This window comes from Pteronotus mesoamericanus, unplaced genomic scaffold, assembly GCF_021234165.1.
Source record: "Pteronotus mesoamericanus isolate MK-2021 breed Mesoamerican mustached bat unplaced genomic scaffold, CSHL_Meso_final contig_68, whole genome shotgun sequence".
NCBI classification, from domain to species: domain Eukaryota; kingdom Metazoa; phylum Chordata; class Mammalia; order Chiroptera; family Mormoopidae; genus Pteronotus; species Pteronotus mesoamericanus.
Window position 1 is genome coordinate 29511593 of NW_026555234.1, and position 25703 is coordinate 29537295.

Sequence of the window (25703 nt, forward strand, 5' to 3'; positions counted from 1 at the left end):
GCCAAAAACCTTTAAGTCATTTTCAACTCTTCTCTTTGTTAACTCTTCTCAACCCCAATCAACATCTATCTGGCAGGAAGTTCTGCTGGCTCTACTATTAAAATATATTCAGAATGGAACTATTTATCACCATGTCCTCTGCTAATGTACTGATATGAATCACCAGCATCTCTTACTTGGATTCCTTCAGTGGCCTCCTCACTAATCTTCCTGTTCCTATCCTTGCCCTTCCAGCCTATGCCCAATACAACCTCCAGAATGATCCCTTTTAGTCAGATGTGAAGGTATGGAGAAATTGGAATTCTCATGCATTGTTGGTGGGAATATAAAACGGTGTGGCTCCTTTGGAAAAAACAGTTTGGTAGGTATTTTGAAAAAATTAAACATAGCGTTACCATCTAACCCAGTAATTCTGGTCCTAAGTATACACCCATGAGAACTGAAAACATAGATTTACATATAAACTTTGTACTTGAATGGTTATAGCATTTTTCCTAGGAGCCAAAATGTGGAAAATCCCCAAATGTTCATTAATCGATGAATGGATAATCAAAAGATGGTTATACCTACACAATGGAATATTATTTAGCCATAAACAGCAATGAAGTACTGATACATGCTGCAATGTGGATGAACCCTGAAAAACATTATGCTGAGTGAAATAAGTCAGACAAAAATGCACAAAACATATGATTCTGTTTTCTGTGAAATGTGCACAATAGGCAAATTCACAGATACAGGAAGGAAACTAGTGTCTGTCCAGGGACAGGAGAAGCAGGGTGTGACCACTGCTGGGCATGGGATTTCCATTCCAGCCAGTAGAAATATTCTGGAGTCAAACAGTGCTGATGATTCCTCACCTGGGAATATACTAAAAACAACTGAATTGCACCCTTGTAAATAGTGGATTTTATCATATATGAGCCATTTTTCAATTGTTTAAAGCTGACTATAAAGTTTTCCGTTTCTAGCAACCTGGGCTACATTTACTAGCACAGAGGATTGAATCTGTCTTTGAGCTTCGTGGAAGTCAATCAATAAGGAAATCATCTTGGATTAAATAGCTCTTACATGACAAATGAGATCTGAAATTAGAAACTTTTCCTGGGAGTAGGAAAAAAATACAATGTAAATCTTTATAGGACTGTTAGGTTGCATAATAGATGTTGTCTTTGTGGTTTATCACGAGACACAGAAATATGTTTTTGAAGCACACTTCCTCTGTTGACCAACTCTAAAAGATTAGGGCATAAAATCAAATTGAAGCTAATGCCATAAAGGAATTTTGCCAAAATAGTACAGCCTATTTCCGGATGATCTAACTTTATGTAAAGATAAAGCTTGTGAAGCCAAAAGACACAGAGAGTCACTGCATTCCCTTAGACCAACTTCCTCAAGTACCAGATGTCTCCACTGAGCATTTGGTAAGTATTAGAGGGCAGTTTTAAATTCTGATTTGTATTGTTGATTAAATAAATGTCCATATGTTTTCGATACTGGACATGCAGGTAGCAAAGTCCATACACTGTCATGAGAATTTAGGGACTTGATTTATACCCTTCTCTAATCAAATAATCATTCTACATCCAAGTGGGGTGAACTCTAGAGATACCTGCAGATAGGGGTAAAAAGGTTTTCAAATTCAGCAAAAAACTTAGAAACTTCTCATTTGGACAAGAACTTCGTTGAGTGCCTAGCATCTGAGCTGTTAGACACGGAAGGCATAATTTTGGTCGGAGAAACTCTAAAAGCAGGTGTTTGTAATCAACGGCCTCCATCAGGAAAGATTTCAGTAGAATCCCTGCAAGATGTGTAATTTGGTATAGACCTATATTTTTGATGAACTAACTCCAAAATGTACCCCCTCAAGTAATTGGATGACCTATTTGGTGTTAGGTTATATTTGTTTTGGATACTGTACTACAATGCTTTTCTCTATAAATGTTCACTGAAGGAATACATAAATAATTTAATAAATGCATATTACAGTATGCATATAAATGTCTCACTACAGTAAGACAGGTAGCCTTAGAGCTGAATATTTTTCTTACATAATTTTAATAGAAATGTCTTGTGCTGTGCTGTACATTAACCATTCTTAGATGACAAAAAGTTGGGGATTTCCTTCTCACTTTATGCTCTTGGTTGTTTGCTCACATGTTTTCCCCCCTACGCTGGAGGTTCTATGATGATGTCATTCAGCCTCCATACTCCCATACAAGGCGCTAAGCAGTCACTCAAAAAAAAAATATGGGGAAAAAGATACTGAATAGAATCAGTTGGGGTTTTTTATAACTTCAAGTCTCTGATGCAGAGTATGTGTGACGGTATAAAGGCAGGCCAGTGTAGTGGGCACTTCACTCTAGAAGCTATAGGAGGGCTGCTAAGCCCCCTCCCGTCCCTCTGGCAGCTGGAGTGTAGGTCGATGACTAGGTATGGCCAAATAAGACCTTCCTCCTGGGGACTTTGAATCTGAAGAAATGATTCAAAGGCACGGGGCTACTTCACGGTGATTGGAGGCATCAGCGGCAGACTGTGAATTTACTGCACAGCTGCTGGTTTCCAGGGACAGCACTAACAGAGCGGCATCCCAAACAGCACATCTCTCGGCAGCAATTTGGTCCATTTGCTCACTATCTTCACTCCAGCCCCAACCTCGCTACCCAGATTTCTGTCAATTCCTAAGACACCCAAGTAACTGAAGAGTAAACTTGAAGGCAATCAGAAAGTACAAAAATACTAAGATTACCTTTCCTATTCATTTCCTTGGAAGACTTATCACTACTTACCCATTAACTCAGCCAAATAATCGTTATATTTCCCTACCATACTGCCCTTTCAGAGTTTCCTAGTCCTTCTGTGAAATAGTTATTTTTAAAAAATCTAAATGTCAGTTTAGACTCTAAATATCTAAAAGTATCTAAAATAGTGAAAAATGTACCGACCATGTTAAGCAAATGAAATAAAGAGATTTTTTCACAATTTAATATGCATGCAATATAGCCAAAGGAGGAAACCACCAAAATGTCCATCAACAGATGAATACATTTATTAAGTGAGGTATACCTATGCAATGGAATACTACACAGCCATTTAAGGAACAAAGTGCCAATATATGGGTGCATAAAAACGTACCAAGTGAGAGAAACCGGGGAAGGGTATTGGTTGCACCACATTATAAATATACTAAATACCACTGAAGTGTACATTTTAAAATGGTGAATTTTATGTTTTGTGTATTTATCACAATAGAAATCTTAAATCCAATATGCAAAAATTAGAAGAAACATAAAGTAGAATATTTAAAACAAGATCCCTTTTATTTGCTACAGAACAGGGTAGCTTGTCAAAGGAAATTTTCTGCTTGTAAAACCTTTGTAGTTCTGCTTTTTCCTCAAGAACTCTCAATGAAGTTTTCTGCCATTATGTAATCTAGTTTGCACATTAAGGAATAATATTGTGTCTTGGCGACAGAAAAATAAAGCACATTCAAAAGGCTTTTCATTTCTCTGTGATCAAATCATATCTCATTTCATTTAGACACAGTAAGGAAATTGTGAAAATAAATTATAATTTAATGGATCTTGCAAATATAATTTTTCCACTCTGGTGAAGTTTAAAGTTCTTTTATTATTGGCTAGCATTGGTTACTCAAATTTTTTTTAAGATGTGGGTATTTACATGGGAAAAATGGGCTAAAGATGCTGGGAGTTAGATAATTCTTCAAACTAGAATTTTAAAAAATGCTGCTAGTTGTTATCACCCAATTGAATGGCTCATCATTGTAAAACTCAAGTTTGCTCAGTGGAATCTTCAGAAATGCCATCAAGTACAATTTTTTATTCTAGTATTTATAATTCCTTTGTCTTTTATTTCTCTCATTTCTATCTTTTCCCCCAAATCTCACATACCTCAGTGATATATATATGGACACACATTCACATATATGTTCTAGAACCCTTCAATTATTGTTTTACATCCCTGCTAGAACTGGAAGAAAAGAAACTCCACAAAATAGCAAGTTTACAACTTTCAAAGTATCTACAGTATTTCAATGTGTTTATCTCAAAGCCAGAGTGAGTCTTTTCATTCTGCTAGGAATACAAAATGGTAAACTGTTACTTGATCTAGTTTTCCTGTATTACTTAGGGTAAATTGAAATACCAGCAATTTCAAGTTCTATTTTCAAACTATGTGTGGCTAAAAAAGGAATTTTCAATAGCCTCTTGAGTTATAGCACACAATTTTCCTATCTAGGTTCCTTGGAGGAAACCATATTAATGCTTTATAAAAAAATGAAAGCATTTCATTTCAGAAGTCCTTAAAATACAATTACTTCATTTACTTTTAGAGGCTTCATCCTAGCAGGTTTTCAACCCAGGCTCTTCAGAGCAGGTGCCTGTAATTAAATATGGTCCTGTTACCTGATTCATTTCCCGTGCTGTGGAATGAGAGCACACGCTCACTCTGCATTCATAAGGAAGATATTACAGCCCAGTTCCGTGCAGCCCTCTGAGAAATCCATCAGTGCTACAAACTACTGACCTTACCCTAAACCCATCTGCCTGCAGGCCAGCTGACTCAAGGTCTCCTGCCAGCCGTCCGCACACACGTGGTGCTCTGTGGCAGATCTGTGAACAGTCAGGAATGAAGAGGAGTTCACATTTTTAGAGAGGGTCACTGGAAAATAAAAGAGAAAATCCTAATTAAAAACATTTCCTCTCAGGAAACCAAATGGTAACTTTACATGACTTTCCTCACTTGCATTCATTCATTTTTATTTATTTTAGGTGAGAACCATTTGGTGAATAACAGCCTATGAAAATCACTGCCCACAGTGTGGTGGAGGACTACGAAACTGAATCAGAAATGCTCTCTGCCCTCAAAAGCCATAGGCTCCAATGAAAGAGGCAGGTAGTTCTTAACTCATCTTCATTTAGGAGGTGGCCAGAGGCAGGGCCCATTCCCACGTGTTAATCCAGTGACTTGCATAATTATAAGGAGCTAGCTGTAACCTCATTCCTATCATCTCCTTTCAAGAAAGCATATGAGAATGCAAGTGTGTGATGGTGATATTAACTCAGGATTAATTTGGAAAATGCATTAGTTCCTTTTATGTAAAAGAACAACCTCTGTACTTAATAAACTGCAGACTGTTTGTGAGCACTTAATCACAATACACATGCTAACTATGATTTGGCCAGATGAGGCAAGGACTGAAATAAGAGCTAAGTGAATGGAAAGAGTGATGAGTGCAGTATGATGGCGTTAACATCAAGGTTATAAACTGCAATAGTGAAGGTATTGGTGGGAGATGCCTTTGGGGTCTGTCCATGGAAAGGAGTAAGAGAAGTCACACGTGGACGTGGAGCAAGTGTATAGGGAAGATAGAAAGGCCACTTAACTATCCTGCTCTGGGACATGTCGATAACACAAGAATAACAGGGTACTGGTAATTGTTGAAGCTGGGTGATTTATTTAGAAATTAGATTCTGGCAGTTAGATAGCCCTACCAATGTGGACTCAAATGTTTTTACAACATAATGTGGACATGTCAAATAGAAAAATGGGGGGCCATTTTCTGTGACTTAGAAGTAACACACACAAACAAGCACTGTTAGCTTTTACAATAATAAAGCAAAATCTATGACCTTGACTAGTGAGGTCTGTGAAGTCATTTACGATTCACTCAGCTTCCACGGCTGATGGGCACTAGAGTGGCCCGCAGGTGGCGGGACGAGCAGCTTACCACAGTCCCACTCATCTGAACCGTCGAGGCACTCGGCTCTCCCGTCGCACCACTGGTCACGTGACACACACTCGTGGTTTGCACATTTCAGTTCATCCTCTTGGCAAAATGCTGGCACAGGGATCAAGAAACCAGAAGACAGAAACATTTTACAAATAAATGTGGTTATGACCAGCATGTACATTATCATGTGCTGGCAGGAACATGGAAAGAAAAGAAGATGAGGTCACCAAGGCCTCCAAGCAGGTGACAAGACTAGACTAACAGAATCGGTAAAATCTTACTTCATAGATGTCAGTCCATACAGGTACCAGGCATTTAAACAGAACTACTGACTCCATGTGACTAGATTCATTCTAACAACAGGATCAAAAAAGTGGTACCCCGAGCAGCAGAAATGTGAAAAATTAGGGAACAGGGTTAAAATCTGAACTGTCGTAAGCAGAGCACAGAGGATGAGCAGACTGAAGCCAACACAGGGTGAAAACTAGCTCTGTCCACAGATGTGGATAAGGGCTATATTTTTTAAAATCTCTACTATTAAAGGACTCTCTGAGTCACATCTAAGTCTCTCTTAGGTTTTTAAAAATCATAGTGCAACTCCTTGGATGCTTACTCAGCATCTGTCTCCTTTCTTGCTCCTTTTTTAAGGAGCACGGCCTTTGTCCATTGACCCCACCCCCCAACTGCCACTCCCGCCTCCACACACCACCCTCAGCTCCAGAGGAAGATCCTGATGAGTTCACGTCGGACATGGCATTTTTCTGATCACAATGATTTTTTTCTGAGTATAGTTATTCGTCTAAGAATGAACTTGTGATCCAAGATCAGGGTCTTGGCCTCTGGTTTTGTGCGTTGTACTTTGCAAGATAGTTCCTGCTCAGACCCTGAGGGCCAGGCCGTGCATCCTAGCCTGAGACAGAGGTGGCCTCGAGGAATCAGCCTCCTTTACTAATGGGTTCTCCCTAAGGAACTGCATTTTGGCAGTTTATGTGGGGTCATTTCTGATCTACACAAAAGCTTTTGACTGTTCGTGGGGATCCTGCTCTAGTTTGGCTAATCTCAGTGAATCCCTAATTGATGTTTGAGACATGAGGTCAGTGCTCCCATTCCTTCCCACTGCATGTGATCAAGAAAGCATGGCACCCAGGTGCTGTGGGCAGCTGCCTTTTGAGCCTGGTAGGAGTCAACGTGAGGTCAAGCCAAACTAAGAATCACAGAGAAGTGCTGGACTCCCCCATCCAGCCCCAAGAATCCCTTTCACACTTGACCTTTTCTATGTTAATATGTCACATACAAATATAGATGGCAATAAAAGATAGTAAGTATTATTTTAGTTAACTTGAGTTAGGCTTTCTATAACTAGTAGGTAAAACATCTTAAGAGGTAGAACTTTTTGTCTGATTCTAAAAGAAGGGGCCATTCATTTAGAAAAGGCAGACAATATAAAAAAAGAAGAGAAGAGAAGAGAACCACAAAAACTTAATAATCTCACTGCCCAGAAATTATAATTGTAAAGTTCTTTTATGACCTTTTAATCTTTTTCTATATGTGGGTATAATGTACTTTCAAGACTTAGGACAATACTACACATAATGCTTTGAATTTTGTTTTATTTACCCAATGATATGTAATGAACCCAAGAGAAATTATTCTTCTAACTTGACTTTTAGTTCTTACACATTATTTCACTTTATGGTTGTATTTTATGTCCCCTATTTTTGGATATTTGTAGCATTTTAATTTTGTCTATGTTATATATAATGCTGGGATAATAACATCATGCATTCATTCAATACATGTTTGTGTCTCTTCTTGGCATATATTCCTACAAGTGGAGTTTTGGTCAAAAGACCCAAACATCCTAACAGTTTTGATATATATTTCCAAATTTATAGCTTATATTCAAAATGAGAAATAATTAGTATTTAAAATAAAATGTTGTGTTGACAAGTTCACAGGAGCACTTACAGCAGTTGTTTTCGTCCATATTATCAGGGCAGTCGGGGAACCCATCACAGATGGCTGTGCTCTTCAAACACTGTTTATTGGATGGACACTCCCAAAGGTCTCTCTCTTTACAGCCTGGAGACAGAAGGAAAGTTCATGTGCAATAGATGTGGAGGTGAAAATGAAGATGAACTTGACCAAACACTAGAAAAACTACAACATAAAAGCCTGATTTCTTTTTCCTAAAAGTTTTGACTCCTGTATACCATAAAAATGTAATTTTGAAAGTAGGAATACTGGATAATCTCCATCCTGCCATGTAACTAGTACAGCTCTGCTGAGAGGAGATCAAATGTGACATGTAGGGAATGAGGAATAAAATGAAAAAGGAGCTATCAGTTAACGTTCATCTTTAACTGTTCCCTTTGCTTTCTGAGTCCATTTGCCAACACAAAAGACTCATCTATAAAACAGTGAGTTACGCTTTTAAGCAATATGCCAAAACCTGGTGATCTACATTCGTATTATCTAAAAATGTAATTTCAGTCAACAAATGTGGAAGCCATCCCTGTGTTTGACAAAAGAGGCTCCCTCAATGCTAAGTACCTAGCAAATGAGTTTAAGAGCCAGGTAGGAAAGCCATTACTTACTTCAGTAATGCAGCCAGAGATCTAAGGTTAGAAACTTTATCAGTTAATATGGAAATGAACACAATCTGCACTAGATTGAGACGATAAGCTTGAACTGTAGTTTGCCTATGAAACAGAGCACTTGCAATGGACTTACAGCCCTTTGAGTGGAACGCACTGCATCTCATTCATCTGCTTAAACACATCAAGGGTCTCATGTGGTCTTGTCATTCCAGTGAGCTCCATGGTCTCACCAGGCTGGGAGGTACATGAAAGACACAGGGCACTCATGTTTTGGTGCCCTTCTTCATTCCTGCCTAACAGTGGCTAGCACTTGGCAGGCCCTCAACACGTGTGTATTTTAAATGGAACTTCATTTCATATAAGGAACAAAGTCTCTCCCATATCCAAGAAAGATCACTTAGTTTAAGGCGACTGAAATGCAAAGCACTGATCAAATAAGGAGGTCTTTTTTTCAATATTATTTCTCATCTGACCTACCGCAAATAATTCAGAGAAATTTCATAGATGATTGATTCTGGTTTCTTGAAATGCATTACAAGAAAAAAAATTGGCTTTTTTCAAAATTCTTATTTAAAAATTTGCAGATGACACAATACTGTATGCAGAAAAGCCTAAAGATTCCACCAAGAATCTCCAAAAACTAATCAATGAATTCAACAAAGTAGCAGGATACAAAATGAAAACCCAGAAATCACTTGCATTTTTATATGCCAACAATAAACTATCAGAAAGGGAAATTATGAAAATAATCCCATTCACAATTGCTTCAAAAAGAATAAAATACCTAGATCTTAGTTATAATCTAACCAAGAATGTAACACACTTGGAAAGTTATAAGACACTGAAGAAAGAAATTGAAGAAGATACAAATAAGTAGAAGCACATACTGCATTCATGGATAGGAAGAATTAACATCATTAAAATGTCCATGCTACCCAAAGCAAGCAATCTATAGATTCAATTCAATTCCTATCAAAATTCTAATGACATATTTCATAGGACTAGAACAAATATTTCAAAATTTTATATGGAACCACAAAAAGCCCTGCATACAACAGCAATCCTGAGAAAGAAGAACAAAGTTGGAGGAATCATGCTACCTAATCACACTACATAATATGAAACTATACTATAATGCCATAGTAATCAAAACAGCATGGAACTGGCCTAAAAAGACATGTAGATCAATGGAACAGAATAGGGAGCTCAGAAATAAACCCACACTTTTATAGTCAAATAGTATTTGACAGAGGAAGCAAGCACATATAATGGGCTAAAGATAGTTTATTCAATAAATGGTGTTAGAAAAATTGGACAGATACGGACAGAACAATAAAAGTAGACCACCTTCTTACATCACACTGAAGAATAAATTCAAAATGGATTAAAGACTTAAATATTAGACCCCAAACCATAAAAATCATAGAAGACAAGATAGGCAGCAAAATCCTAGACATTGCTTGTAGCAATATTTTATCTGATATATGTCCCCAGGCAAGGGGAATAAAAGAAAAAAAATAAACAAATGGGATTACATCAAACTAAAAAGTTTTTGCACAGCAAAGGAAGTCATTAACAAAATAAAAAGACAACCCACAGAATGGGAAAACATATTTGCCTATACATCTGGTAGGGTTTAATATCTAAAATTTATAAAGAACTCATAAAAGTCAACACCAAAATAACAAAGGACCCAATTAAAAAATGGGCAAAGGACCTGAATAGACACTTATCCAAAGAAGACATACAGATGGGCAACAGACATAAAGAAAGATGCTCAACTTCACTAATTATCAGACAGATGCAAATTAAAACCACACTGGCCAACATGTCTATCATCACTAAATCAACAAACTACAGTGCTGGTGATGATGTGGAGAAAGGGGAAACTTTTTGCACTGTTGGTGGGAATGCAGACTGGTACAACCATTGTGGCAAGCAGTATGGAGACACCTCAAAAAGTTAAAATGGCTCTGCCTTTTGACCCAGTGATTGTACTTCTAGGAAAGATCTGAAGGAACCCAAAACACTAATTCAAAAAAACATAAGCATCCTTACGTTCATTGCAGCATTATTTACAAGCAGCCCAACTGTCCATCAATAGATGAGTGGATAAAACAACTATGGGACATTTATACAATGGAATACTACTCAGCCATTAAAAAGAAGGAAATTTCATCCTTGAATGGACAGCATGTCCATTCAAATGCATGTGTACATCCCAAAGGAGAACGTATGTTAATTTTCTACTATCTATCAAATTGAAAAGGTAGTTGGAGTTTCCTCATGACTTAATACTGTTGGTACAATTAACATGACTCCAAATGTATTAATTTCCTACACACTCTTAACTTTCCTTAACCAGGACTCTCAGTAGCACACTGATATTTTGAGTGTTCCATAGGGATTAGACAATTTATTCTATCATTTAGATTGTGTGGTTAAAGTATTGATGAAAACGCATTACTTACCCAGAAACCTGATTTTTTTAACTTTATTTTTATTGTTGACCCTATTACAGATGTCCCTGTTTCACCCCACCTCTTTGCCCACCTCCCCCAAGCCCCTGTCCCCTTTCCCTCGGGCTATCAGTATGTTGTTGTCTGTGTTTTTTTTGCTAATCCCTTCATCTTCTTTCATCCAGTCCCCCAGTCCCCTTCCCTCTGACAGCTGTCAATCTGTTCCATGTGTCCATGCCTCTGTTTCTATTTTGTCATTCAGTTTATTTTGTTCATTAGATTCCACATATAAGTGAGGTCAGGTGGTATTTGTCATTCTCTGACTGGCTTATTTCACTTAGCATAATAGTCTCTAGGTCATTTTAGAGTCACTTAAACAGTATAGCTCTTTGAAATTGTTGTGGGTTTTGGTTTTTGTTTTTTTTTTTTTTTTGCAGAATATATTCTAAAACTCAGGGTTCTTTTAGTCTTGCTAAGGTTCTCTTTTTAAACTGAATTTTTACATTTCTCAAATATTTAGTACTCTACTGCAGATTTAGGTCTAGCCACCCCATTAGATACCATGTAACCTCTTTGAATCATCTAAAATTACCCATTTAAAATTGCATCTCAGAATACCATCACCCATCAATATCATAGTTCAGTGAACAAATCCAAAAGATTCTCAACAAATCACTTGTACAAGGGCTATTCAATAAGTTTTGATTTATTCTGTACGTAAAGACCACAGACAAGCAAAACAGCAGTACTTCTCACAACACTGTATGTTCCTCTCTAACAAAATTACCCCTGGTCATCGAACCATTATTCTGACAGCTCTAATTTTCTAGAAGGTGCACTTGTCCATATTTATAGAGGCTGATAGGATTTCAGTTGATTGCTTGTGACATTTTGTCTAGACCAGATGGTCAATGTTTACTATGGAAAATGGGAGAAAGGTAGTATTTATATCTAAAAGGCCAAAAGAATAAAGTGATTCCAAAAGATGTATTGCCTTATATGCTTTGGATGGCAGGCAAAGAGTGTCAATTTTTCAAAGCAGAATAAGTTAAATAATCATAACCAAACTAGGCTTCAGATAGCCCTTCAATCATTTTGCTTTACTCTAAAATATTGTTTAGTAAAAAGCATCGCCCATTTTCTGTTCCCTGACATATTCTAAAGTTACAAGCACAAAGGTTTATAGAAAAATAAAATGGAAATTAGCTTCACTTAAATTACTATTGATACTTCTGGCCTTTCCACTAGTGACCCTGGAACTCAGTGGCAGAAACATCAGGAGGACTTTTATCCTTTGCCAACAGAAACAAAATCAGAGTGGACATGAAAATAAACCCCAATTAAATTTGAACCTTGGAGCCTGAGCTCTGCCTCTGTGTGTCTAGATGCCTATCCAACAACCTGAGAATCATATGCAAAGACAAATAACAGCTGCTTTATAATCTCCAATAATAAAAATAATTCCTTACATTAGGGAAGTGCTTCTCCTTTTACTAAGGGTTTGCACATATACCATCAAGGTAATAAACATTGTAATTTTTAGAAGTGTAATTTAGGGAAACTCTATTGAGTTAACAGGAAAAACACATCACTTCATGTCTTGCTGTTTGATAATGTAATAGGAAAATATCTTAGCATTCAATCCGAATCGTTACTTACAACTATCAGTGAACAGTTGACATTTTTTAACACAGTCGCCTATCCTAACGAGTTGGTAGAGTATTGAAGAAAAGTGTCAGCTCTCACACGTACCACAGTTTGCTTCATCACTGTCATCGTCACAGTCGGGCTCACCATCACATCTTCTGGAAGCCAGAACACACCGTCCTGAGCCACACTTGAAGTGACTGGGTGAGCATTCTGCTTAAAAACAATGGGACATATCACTGTCAATAAACAGAAAACCCAGAACCATCAGCTAATTTATGTTTACGTGTGGAATGCTGCCAAGGAGTTATTACTGAAGATAAGGCTGGTCCTCTGCAGAGCCCAAATGGCCAAAGTCAACATTGCCTTCCTCTGCCTGTTTATCAGTATCTTCCTCCTATATCCACAGCATCATTTCCCCAGATAAGCTGTCCAGTGTCTTTATACTTTCCAGCACTTAACTATCTTCCTGACTGAACAACCTGACAACTGCCGGAGCCTAAAATGCCGGCAGAGTCCATGCTTCTAACTACCCAGGTGCCTTTAGCGTGTCAAAGTTGTTTCCCACTCTAATATTTCTACCTGGTGGACAGGTCCCCAGTTCTATTCCTCGACCTGAAGATCTTATATTGCCAAGATCTCCAAATGCTTTGCACTTGAAGGAACCAAGGCCTAACCATTAAAAGCAGCATTCATATATAATGGGCTCTGTGGGTTAAACATGGTTAAAATAAATACTTGGAATATTAAATTCCTCTCTGCAACTTATTATTAAAATGAAGACCATGTCTAATAGACAAGTACCAAATTCTTCAAGCAATCAAGTTCATAGCTTCACTCACTTATGCAGCCTGATTGGCAACTTAAGTAGGAAAAAAATAGCAACAACAATAGTAACAGAAAACTTCAAAAAAGTAGCTGATACATTCATCCATATTAGATATCCCACTGGAATTAATCTGAAAATTAACCTTCCACATCGTCGTCAGGCATTAGGCAGGTTTGATTGTCTGAATTTTCTACTGGAAACTGATTGCAATCTGTGTCTTCAGGCCACTGTAGACCCACAATCCCAAGAACAGACTCACAGCGTTCTTTGGAGTGTTCACACAGTGCTCTAAATGAGCAAGAAAGACAAAACATTAGAAGCAGAAATAACTACATCTGAGACGTATGTTAGGAATCTATGTAGGGTTTTAATATTGTGTGGGTGTGTGTCTCTGTGTGTGTGGTGTGTGTCTTTGGTGTGTGTATATCAATACACAGGGGTGGGCCAAAGTAGGTTTACAGTTGTGAGTATGTGAAACATACAGTTTATTCCTGTATTATTATTTATTAAATATTGTGTTATTTTCCATACAAAACCTATAAACCTACATTTTCCCACCCTGGTATATAGATGCACATACACATAGTAAGTATTTGGGAAACCAAAATGAGTAATATCTCTACAAAGGGAATATATTCTAGGAACATTTACACCAGAAGAAATTTCACTAGAAATAGGGATCTGTTTTGTTATGTGCTCTATTGAAATATATTTGACATGTAATATTGTGTAAATTTAACAAGAAAAATACATCAATTTGAGGTGTTTATATATTGTAATAAAATTGCTGTTGTAGTTATAGTTAGTACCCCATCACGCCACATAATTACCATTTCTTTTTGTGGTTGGAATAATTTGAGATCAAGGCTCTCTGTGAGTTTAATGACTGCAACATGATAGTGTTGTCTGTATTCACTAGACTGTGCATTAGAACTCCAGGGCCTGTTTGTCTACCAGCTGCAAATTTGTATCGTAAACAACATCCAGGACACAGACTTCCTTTTCCATTTTGCCTTTCTCATTTTCTCTCCCTTTTTTTTTTTTTAAGACAGGCGCATTCTCCAACATTTTTGTTCCAAGCTGGCAGGTCCCCAGTATTAGTTTGGATAGTCTGCCACCAAAGGTCATGGAATCTATTCAACACCCTCAGCCTCAAAGTTCTCCCCCGCCAGGGACCAGCACACACACAAGCCATTTCAGGGGCCAGCCTGGTTTGCCTAACACATTCATTGCCTCCATTTCCTTAACTTAGATCAGTATTGTTGTAAAGCTTGGTACTTCTCCAAAACCCATCTATGCTGAGCTCAAGTTGGTTAAAATAAAGTTTGTTGGGGTTTTTTTTAAGAAAAAATGAACTAAGCATTGTGTGAAGTGCTTTCATTTGTGTTCTCATTTGTACCCAGAATATTTTTAAACTGAGATAACAACATGTCTCATGAAAGATGTCTTTACTTCCTGTAGGGGGAAAACATAGTTTTGTCTCAATACATTACCAAGAAATTAGATAAATACTTTTTTAAAAGTAGACACAACCAAAATAAGTTCCTAGGCAAATTTCTTATTTCCCTTTAAATACATTCTTATTTCTCAAAAGTTTTAAACCTTAAACTCTCAGTTAATTTCAACAAGGTAAGGGATGGTTAGCAATCAAATTAGAAATCTCTGTCTAGATTTAAGTCTGAACAGGATGGAGGCTAACATGATGCTGGCTTAGCCTAAGAATCTGGGGAGAAGACAAAGCTACGGCACATCCACATCAGTTCTGCAAAAATGGGAAGTTCAATTAGTGTGTCATAAGTTTCTGTTGGATTGCACAGTTTGTTGCAGATTTATAAAGAGTGCATATAATTCAATTGCTGGTGCTATTTTAAATTGATCATACAATACCCCATTTATATGGAAGACTATATAATGGCTGACTCGACCACTTCCTATTTTTTCTATAAAATGGAAAAAGTGCAGGAAGCAGTATGACAATTGCAGGGAGCACTGTTCTTATCACTATCTGTTTGGTGCTCAGGTATCTACCACAGCCCTGGTGGCAAGGGCCTCCTTCAAAAGGTGACTTTGAGGATGAGACGGCAGAAGTACCTTAAAGTATTTAGCACATAGTAAGGGCTTGATAAGGTTAGATTTTTCTGGCTCATAAGTTAAACATTGATTTTAAAATAAACAGCCTTGACAAAAGCAGCAATGTGTTGCTTCATGAATATTAGCATATTATTCTTAAGTTTTTCCTCTAAATAAATATCAAAATATAAAATTCATTTTGATATCCACCGAAAATGAAAGGTACATATGTATGTGTAAACCTAAGAAACAGAACTAAAGTATCTAAAAAGTTCACAAAAATGTTGACTGAAAAAATGTTTTAGGATCAGTCTCATCTTAGGCATTTTAATATGAAACTTAAGCCTGAATTTATAAATTTTATGTGAATATAAATTTGTTCCAGAGAATACTACATAAGGAAAATTTTATATACTATGACAAGAAAGTAAAATACAAGAATGTTAGGTACAATTGCCTAGCAAAAGTGAGATAAGATTTAGAAATAACTTTTTAACATAAAATCAGTATTTTATTAGTGAAACTTTAAAAAGCACTTAACAGAAATATTCAGAATTATGTTTGCACAAGCCAATATTATATATTATCCTTTGTATGAACTGTTCGGTTCCCCAGGTCCTTTTGAAATTTTACTGTTTCCTGCCCCACTCTGTAGGTGCCCCTACTTTGTCATCCACTTGATATTCAGTATATAATTTATTGTTTTCCCATCTGTCCACCATACTGATGTTATTGCTTTTGCTTAAACCTCTAAGTGACTTCTGATCCCAACATATGGTTTCCATAGTTACCCCTCACACGTAGGCGAGCACATCTGTAGATTCCCCCCTTGATGGAAAACAGCACCGGGGGGAACAGCGGCCCACCGCCGAGGCAGGAGTCTCGTCTACACACGTTCTCCGACTACAGCCCCTAACACGCGGCATCAAAGAGGGACCAAAGTGCCACTAAGCAGTTGTGTTCTTGTCCCCGTCATCAGAGCTATTGTTTGTTCTGGGCTTATAATCACTTGGAAGCTCTTTACATTTATACGCATTCATTTGATTTCACAACCATTACTATCCCGATTTTACAGGTACAGGAACTGAGGCTGGGAGAAACTGAGGAATCTGTTTCAGGCTAGAGACCAGGGAGAGGAGAGCCAGAACCTGAATCAGACAGTGGACTCCGGAGTGATGCTCTCAGCCATAGGATATCATTTATATCCTAGGTCCAAGATGCATTCTTCAACTGTTGTCCCTTAGGTCATTCAAGCAGATAGAAAATCATCAGTGATGTCCGTCCCTGTCCAACCTGTGATGCTGGCATTAATGTCTCCTTGTGTAATGTAGCTAACTCTTGAGTGATATAAGAACATAGCATTTTTAATACATCAGTGTTGCCAGAGAAAGAGGCAGGTATACTCCGTCTTCTGCTAACTCACATCTTTAAAAATGCTTCTTGACCAACCAAAATGACACATTTAATTTTATTTTATCAAAGTACAGAAACTATTATGAAAGATAGGTCATACTTCCCCTTTTTAGTACTTCAGGAATGAATTCTCATTCAATTATTTATTTTGGAATTCCACATTCTTTGCCTTGTAAATATATAATTTGTTAAATACAGAGCTCCTTAGTAAGATGTGCTCTTTGTCTACACTCAGACTAAGTCTTCCTCCCCTTGGTTCTCCCTGAGGGAAATGAGGATGTTTGGGAAAGACTCCATCATATTACCTGCAAGGGGGGATTCGTTGGTTTGTATTCACATCACACTTCGGTACCAAAATGGTGCAGGCAAAAAACATGAGATATTTGTAACAGTTGGTTTGAACAAGTGCAGGGAAAAGAGAGGACTCCCAGCTGATGGATGCTTCCTTCTGAGTCCTGTGGCCAAGGTAATTTGGATAATGTGTGTGGTTGTAGGGCAAATTCATGCAGAGTTCCAATGTAATTGGTTCACATTGACCTACCAAGAAAACACATGTACAGACACATACATATATGAATATCACATTTGAAACAATTTCTCAAAAAGTTACAGAACTGAAGTCTATTGTACCCTTTCTCTTTAAAGTAGCTATGATTAGCATTCAAGCAGTATTTATTAAAAGATAAAGAATTTGGTCAATGAAATGCCAAACCAAGACTCATTTCTTTATATGTGGCTGTTAGCACAGTGCTCAGCATGCATGATTTAGAAAGTCTTTCACATTTTTTCCTTTGGCTCAACTTGTCTGGAGGTGGCTTTTATGATTCCTTTTACTCACTTTAATTTGTTTTATTTTTCTGATTTATTCATTATTCTAAACTAGTATATTCCTCATCATATTTACAGCCATTTAAAAAATAGTGAATTTGGCTAAGTAGGGAATTAAATGATTTTTTACATTTTGTGGTTGATCAATGGATTTAAGTAGAAGGTTCCAAGGCGGCCTGGGATTTGTTAGCGATCCATTGCCAGTGACATAAAATCCTAACCCATTAGGTTGCCATCCAATGCAACTTCCTATTCCAACCACGCCCTACTTTTCCAGCCTCATTGCCTATGACTATCCTTTGGCAACTCCAGATATTATAAGAATTGCATGCATTTGTGAGCTCTGTTAGCTCTTCTCCTACCCTTTTCTTTTCTTGACATACTTGTAATCACCTCTCAAGTGCAGTCAGGGTTCCAGCTTCTAAGTACCTATAGCACTCACTGCCTGCAATGATCCTTTCCCATCCTCACCAACCCAACTCCTCCCCAGTCTGCAGGACTCATCATAAACACCTCTTCCAGGAAGCCATCCCACTCCTAGTCTGAGTTCCTGCTGGGTGCCAGAGCATCTTAGGCATGTTTCTGTCACTCCCTCATGACCTTCTGCTGTGTTCTTTACTCGCTTGCCTCCCACACACAATTTGAAAGTGTTTGAGAACTGAGACTATACTTTTTAATCTAAAGTCAGCACCAAGGACAGTGCCAGAAGGAAGGAAAGAAGGAAAGGAGGGGGGAAAGTCTCAGCAACTATCCTAGGCACTTAAAAGGTAAAAATATTAAAAATATATATATAGTCTCTACCATGGAGGCAGTCCACAGTCTTCACAGGAAGACACACATGCCAGCAGCTGTAGTAGAAAATGTGAACAGGCTGGGCCAGTGCAAGGAGCCCAGAGGGAGACGGTGGAGCAAGAGTGGTTCAGGAGGCTTTCCAAGGGTTTGGGCAGGTTTGGGGGGTGCGGTTGAAGGACCTCCATACCCTCTCTGTCCACAGTAAACATGCCACAGATGAGAGAAGTAATCAAACAAGTGTCTCCCTAGAATCAGCCCAAGCTGACTCAACTCCATGCCTTATTAACAATAATTACTCTAATTAAATTTCATTATTTGACTAGGAAGCGGCATGCATGCAAATAGATTGGCAGTAAGAACTGGGGTGAAATATTAAAACAGCTCTGAGACTACGTCTTAATTTATAGACTCTGAGGGCTTCACAGAGACTATGTTGATAAGAAGCCTGCCATTGGCCAGATGGAAAACGTTATGAACAAAGTGTAATGAGACTCTCAGTTTACTAGGGAAGAGACGACACTGTAAAGCTGGCACAGTCTCGAGGGTGAGTACAGGGTGGAGAGAAGAGAAAGCAGCAGAGAGAGCCGAGCAGCATAGGGAATATAGTCAATACTGTCCTAAGTATGTATGGTGCCTGGTGGGTACGGGCAATACAAGAGGGATTACTTTGTAAAGTGTATGGCTGACCACTGTGCCAGTTGGTTCAGTTTGTCATTTCCTTTGATTTGTGAAAGAGGGGGGAACATTTGCATATTTTGATTTTGGATATTTTTAAGTGAATGTTCTCTTAACAATAAAAACTGTACAAAATGCATAAAGTAAAAGTTCATCATTTCCCCGCTCCCTGTTCTCTCACTTTGTCTCAAATGAACAGATGAACTGAACCCTTCCACACTTTTCACTGTTACTATCTATGCATATAAGCTTTTTACACACATGCAGTATGTGTTTGTCTTTGCTAAAGTAGAATTGTACTATCCTACTTTCCTTCAACTTTTTGTTGCTTAATTATTTATCATGACCATTTCCAAGTCAGTAGATGCAGCTCAACTCTGTATTTTTCCTAATTTTAAAAATATTCATAAAATTTCACCAAAAAATGGGATAATTCACATAGATTTTTGATGCGGTCTCTTTTTCTTTGTATACACTTTTCCTTTCTCCCTCTCCCTCTACCATCCTACCAAATTTTAACTTTTTATCAGTGCATTTCATTTAGTTGATTAGTAGGCATGGATAATTTTTCTCTCTTTTCATGTGTGGAGAACTTACCATTTTTGATCTGGGTTAAGATATTACCTTTAAGTGTTTCAGAACCAAGAGGGATGAATGGATTAATTTGTAATCATCTATTATTCTGAGGATCGTTATTGAATGCAGTAAGATTGATTGAATCTTTCATTTTATTCCTTCATTGGGTATGCTTCACAGGTGCTAAGCAAGATAAACTCTCATGATATCTGTCAACCTCAAATTCTATGACTTATGATAACAATACGGTTTTTTAGCATAAGCCTCAGACTCACTCACTAGCCTGATTTACAGTAGCCACTAGAGGGCAGTCGTGTCACAAACATATGAGGATGTTCAAATGCCACAGGACTGTTTCCAATGTGAGATGGATGCAGCGCCTAGTATCCTGAACCTAAATGAGATTTAATGAATATCTGTTGGGGGGAAAAAACAAAAACAATGATCCTGTTGGAGTCTCAATGATACCGCACCTTTCAAAGTCTGAAACAAGAGTTATTAAAGTCAACCTAAAGACAGTATCATTAACTAAATGATGTTACATTCTTGTCATAACACAATACTCTGAAGCTACTGGAAATTGTGTAGTAAATGATAGATATTTACATAAGAAAATGTCACTTTTCAACACCCATTGGCATATACAATATTCCAAGATTTATCCTTGCCTCAACCTCTAAATCTCTCCTTCTCATTATTAGTTTTATTGAGATATAATGGACATATTATATTAGTTGTGGGTATATGCAAAATGATTCAACATATGTGCTTTATTATTTGTAATAGTTTGATGAGTTATTATCCAGCGAACACCCTTGTTACTTCCACCCAGGACAAGAAACTGAACTTTCCCAGGTGTCCCCTTCACATACCCTGTCTTACGCCAACCTTCTCCTCTCCCCTCAAAGCAACTACTGGGTTCCAGACTAATCACTTCTTTGCTCTTCTTCATAGTTGTATCACCTAAGTGTGCACCACCCCTTGCTGTTATAGTTTAGGCTTCCCCTTTTTTAAAAACATGTTTGTCTTTTAAGTCTTATAATATCCAGGCCCCCCACCATGTCTTTTATTTTTCTTTATAGATTAACTATTGAAGCACCCAGGGACTGGACCTGTAGATGGTGCCAGACCTTCCTGCTTGCACACTCTTGGTGAAGCTCAATGCACATCACTGTCCTCCCTATTTCCTGAGCACTGATGGCTGAATACAGACACAGGCCTGGCTGGGTTTCAGCCCATTGGCAAGAGGTGCTGTGCTGTTATTTTACCAGAAGGCATGTGTCTGAGTCCTCTTTTTGCAGCATCTGCAGCTGTAGACGCTCAATGCCTTAACCCATCCAATCATTGTGTGACCAAGTTGTAATATCCTATTTCAATCATTCATTTTTTTACTTACTGATTGGGGATGTCCTCACAAAGAGCTCGTTCCTCTCATCTACTATTTGCTCCCAAGGACTCAGTTTCTTAACCATTATAGTGTTTGGCTTTTTACCACACACCATACTATTTATTTCTTCCAACTAGAGATTATAAGGAGAGGGCAAAAAATTGATAGGACTTGGTAAATTATTCAAAAAGCAAAGTTGTTCATTTCTTCCTTGGTATTGGAGAAAAAAAATGCATGAATGGACACGTATAAACTCAAAGTTGATGAAACACTATGGAAAATCTGAGAAAGTCCCTGAGGCAAGCAGTCATACCTGGCTTCATACAGCCATGGCGATCAAGGGAGTGGACAGCAGGAAGAGAGGCACATGCCCAGGAGCTGCTCTTTTCAGCAGGTTCCCCCAGGTGTCTGGGCTGCAGACCACAAGGCTGAAGTGATGGCCTAGTCCCTCCACACCAGAGGCAAGGATACCCCTGTATTTTGCCTCCCAGTGGCCACAAAGGTGTTAAAGATTCTGGACTATGAGTAGATAATGGTGATACCTATCAGCACACAATGTTACCTGAGATGTGGTTTATAGGCTTTTTTTTTTTAATTGTAAACATTTCTGGGAATCTGAGATAAGTCATGCACCTTTTTGGAGAACTATGAAGACTTTTTCGTGTTGTTTCAGAGATGTCACATAACCCTGCAGTCTACTCATAGACAGGCCAGTAAAACAATTCTCAATCTTGGCTGAGCACTGGAGTCACCTGGGAATTTTAATACTAATACTAATGGTTGGGTCCCACCCAGGATATCTTCGGGGACCATTAGAAAGTTATGTACTGTTTCACGAGATGGCAGGAACCAGTGTCTTCAAGGGCTGGAATCTCAGCAACTCAGAGGAGACACTGACTCTGGCAGACAGAATATCCACTTTCTCCCAATTCATATTCTCCACTGGAAGAAAGCCAGAGGAAGAGAGTTCTGCACAGTCGTGTTTCAGAATCTAAGTAATAAGTCTCTCTACTAAAAATTTTTGTATAATTAATCATTTTAAGTGCATAAAGGGTTTTCTGAGAGGAGATGCTACGAGTCCATCTTTACAGAAAAACAAGCACCCGCCTATGATCCTGAAACTCTTTGAAAAATAAGGAAAAACATCTTTCCTCTCAGCAGGAAGTTAGGCATATATATTGCTTTTAATAACACAGAAGGGGTGGGGACCCGCGGCCAGCCCAGTGCCTGGCACCCAGAAGAGGGGATGCCAATGCTGAATACGTAGGGAGAGAACCAGGCAAGAGTATCTAGGGTGAACGCGGAAGCTGGCAAGATGGTGAGGCGCTAGGGGAACTGTGGGTGTGTGTTTGAAGAATATAAAGAGAAAACCCAAGCAGTATGGCGGGGGGCGGGGGGCGATGGCAGTGTGCTCTCCCACGCAGAAGGGCTGTCTGCAGGGAGGCCGGACCCAGGCCTTTCTTCTTTACCCTTAAAGGGCCCAGGTCCAGCCCAGTACCCGGATCAGCGTACACACGCTCTAAATGGTGGTTAAATGTACGAACCAGAGTTACACAGTGCTCTTTCTACAACTCCTTTTTTTTGACGGATAACTTATTTTAAATTTTGAAACATTTCAAATACAGGGAAAATAGGATAACATACTATTCACCGAAATTTGACCCAGGCTAACATTGCTCTTCTGACTTTTTTGACTGGAACAGTAAGGGTCATTCCACTTCAGACAACTCCCGAAACTTTAATGATAAACATGTGTCCTTGAGGCGGCACTGTCACTGTTCAAAATTATTCATCTGAAGTTCGAGGTGAAGTAAAGAAATAATTCTGGGAAAGTTCCAGAGCAGGTTTAGAGATAACTAATGTGAAACAATGGACCCGGAACATATAAATATGTAAACATATACATATACATACATACACACACATATGTGCATACCCATACACACATACACACACATACGCACATTAACATACACATATACACATTGTACAAACATGTGCGCACACATGCACATATACCTAAATCAGGTTAGAGTGAGTCACATGGCCCTGGGCCTTTGTGGTCAGACTGACTAATTCCTATCTGCACTGTTCTCTCAACAGGAAATGCAGGAGGGCTGGGCATTGTGGGTCCGCCAGTCATCACGCACTCATGAGCAGAAAAGATCCTGTCAGTCTGGGTTTTCAGTGGCTGTCTGCCTTGAATTCCTTCCCAGAACACGGCTTCCACCCCTTGAGACTCCCTAATAATGGCTACAGGGCAACCTCAGGCTGGCCCAGAAAGCTCCATATTGACCCAGAAAGGTCACCAAGTAAAACTAGGCCCCTAAAACTGCAGCAAATCCTAGACCCCAAATTCTTAAGCCTTTCAACCTCCCAGGTTCCAGGGGCCTTCAGCTGAGGGAAAATGTGTTGAAAAGGTACTGGTTTGCCAACTGTGAGAAGTGAGTATCAGAGTCAGACTCTTTCGAGGTTTTCTGACTCATTTTCAGTTTCCCTCAAGCCTCCGCACAGTCCTCCACTAGGCCTGCCCATTCTACCTTCCCTAATTATTCCCCTGTTTACACCACTTTTGGTTACATTGTCACCAAAACCCAGTAACATAATGGCTGCAAGATCATTTTAAATCAGTAAAGTTCCTGGAGAGGTGGGAATAAATTTTATTAAAAGAACAGGCAGCCAAAGTTTTATGTGGCTATTTAGATGAACTTCACATTGGCTTCTTGGATAAAGTTTCCATTTTGGAAGCTGAGCTTTGAAAAGGAAGAAAGATAGCATCTGCCTGCTGATGGAGCCAAGAAAATAATATATAGGAGCTAACGTTGAGCTGAGAGTAATGGTAATGATATTAAGCAATGCAGATTTATAGCCCATTCACAATGACACATTTGTTTCCGATTTCAGTTCATTAAGACCATTTTGTTCCTTTTCTGCTACCACATGCAAGCTTCAAAAAAAAGAAAAAGAAAATAGATACATATAGTTTTGGAGGGATTCCAGACGCCAGCATTTCAACGTCAATGCAAAAGAAAGAAGCTGAATGCATATCCTGACGTGGGGATTGCATTTGTCAGCTGCTGTACTTACTACAGTTATTCAGCCTGTTGCTGGGGTCACAAAGAGAGCTACCACCACATGAATCAAGGCAGGAATTGTAGAGGCATGTTTGGTCGCCTTCTTGACATGGAGTCTGACCTACAGAGGGGGAAAGGCACATTCGCTTTCATCATCTGTAAATTCCTTACACTAGGATCTAAAGGATCGGGAATGTCTGATGGAACTGAGAAGAGACACAACTTTAATTTCTTTCCAATTTCTCCAAAAATATTGAACACATGTTGAAAAGGTGCTCTCTGGATTAATCTTCCTGGCAACTAAATACAACACAGTTATTTCAAAAGGATTCTACAGGGATGAAGAAATGAGAGGCAGCCTATCCCCTCCCCTCAAAAAAAAAAAAAAAAAAAAGGTTGTTGCTTTTAATGAAAAATAAAAGATAGTGTTTTATATTTACATGTGTGCTTATACTTGATTACACACTAAAACTTAAGTGATTTGAGGGAGCAGCCAGATGCCAATATACAGATACTGAAGTTTTGAATATTAAATGATATTATTTTAAAGACCCATTTACTCTCAACTCTAGTCTTCTCTCTAAAAGAAAATGTTTTTCCTAATAATAAGTAGGGCATCCATACCAGCGCAATAAGGAGGCTTCATCATGGTAGAAGTCTGACACAGCTGGTATGCCTATTTTCTGTACGTCCTTGGAAAGTATCATTGGCCTAGCCATGACGAGCTGAGAACTGGGTTTCTTGTTTCCAATGAATGACAAGAGTAAAGCCGTCCTAATGGCTTTTCCTTAAGGTATGTAGAGAGGAAACGGGTTTTCCCATTGATTTCCTGGTTGTTTGTAGATTAAATGGATAAGGTAATAAATTACTGCCCATTTTCTTTCCATTATACTCAGTTACTTTCAGACATGTCATCTGGAACCTGGAAAATCACACAAGACGCTTTTAAGTATAATGGTAGTACCTGGGCACACACAACCATTCTTATCTATAATTCTAGGACAATGTTTATTATGTGGACCTCCTTCTTCCTTCCAGCACCATTAATGCGCAATGTATCAGAGCCTTGCAGGAAAGAGTTGACACTTTTTCTTTTTTTTTTAATGTTAAGAGAGTCAAACTTTTTTTTTTTTTTTTGCAAGGTAAGCCAGGCTAATTTTCACAAGTTCAATCTCTTAAAGAAAACATGCATTCATTATTTCAGTACACAAGTGCCTGCTGTATGACAAATGTATATGACAAGTAAGGCACTGAGCATTAAAAGATAAGAATGGGCGGGGCTTACACTCTCATCAGGGATATCATGGGAACAGAACCTTGCAAATGTGATCACTGTATTACTACAGCTACATTTGAAAGCAAACGGGGCGGGGGGGCGGGTGTGGGCATTAGGGGAAAGCTTCTCAAAGGAGTTTTTCAGGCAGATAGGGTAAGTGAGGATAAGAGGAAAGAATGGGTTTCCCAGGCAGACAAGCAGAATATACACAGGCCTAGGGCAGGCAAGCGCAGAGGCTGAATCCCTGGGGCCGCAGGGAGACTAGACAGGAAGGCAGAGAGCCCAGCCTAAGGGTGGTGAAGGCCTACATTTTCAGTCGGGCCCA

General features: G+C 38.6%; 1 protein-coding gene across 1 annotated transcript in view; it reads right to left on the bottom strand.

Moving 5' to 3' along the window:
* The window catches only part of CORIN (corin, serine peptidase), a 180012-nt gene that overhangs the window by 24011 nt on the left and 130298 nt on the right, over positions 1 to 25703 (bottom strand). The window contains exons 10-16 of the mRNA XM_054582139.1: positions 24116 to 24223; positions 17076 to 17307; positions 13430 to 13575; positions 12564 to 12671; positions 7721 to 7834; positions 5750 to 5860; positions 4551 to 4680 (exon numbers count right to left, since the gene is read on the bottom strand). Of these exons, the coding sequence (XP_054438114.1) occupies positions 4551 to 4680; positions 5750 to 5860; positions 7721 to 7834; positions 12564 to 12671; positions 13430 to 13575; positions 17076 to 17307; positions 24116 to 24223 (949 nt within the window). The remainder of the gene's footprint in view (positions 1 to 4550; positions 4681 to 5749; positions 5861 to 7720; positions 7835 to 12563; positions 12672 to 13429; positions 13576 to 17075; positions 17308 to 24115; positions 24224 to 25703) is intronic.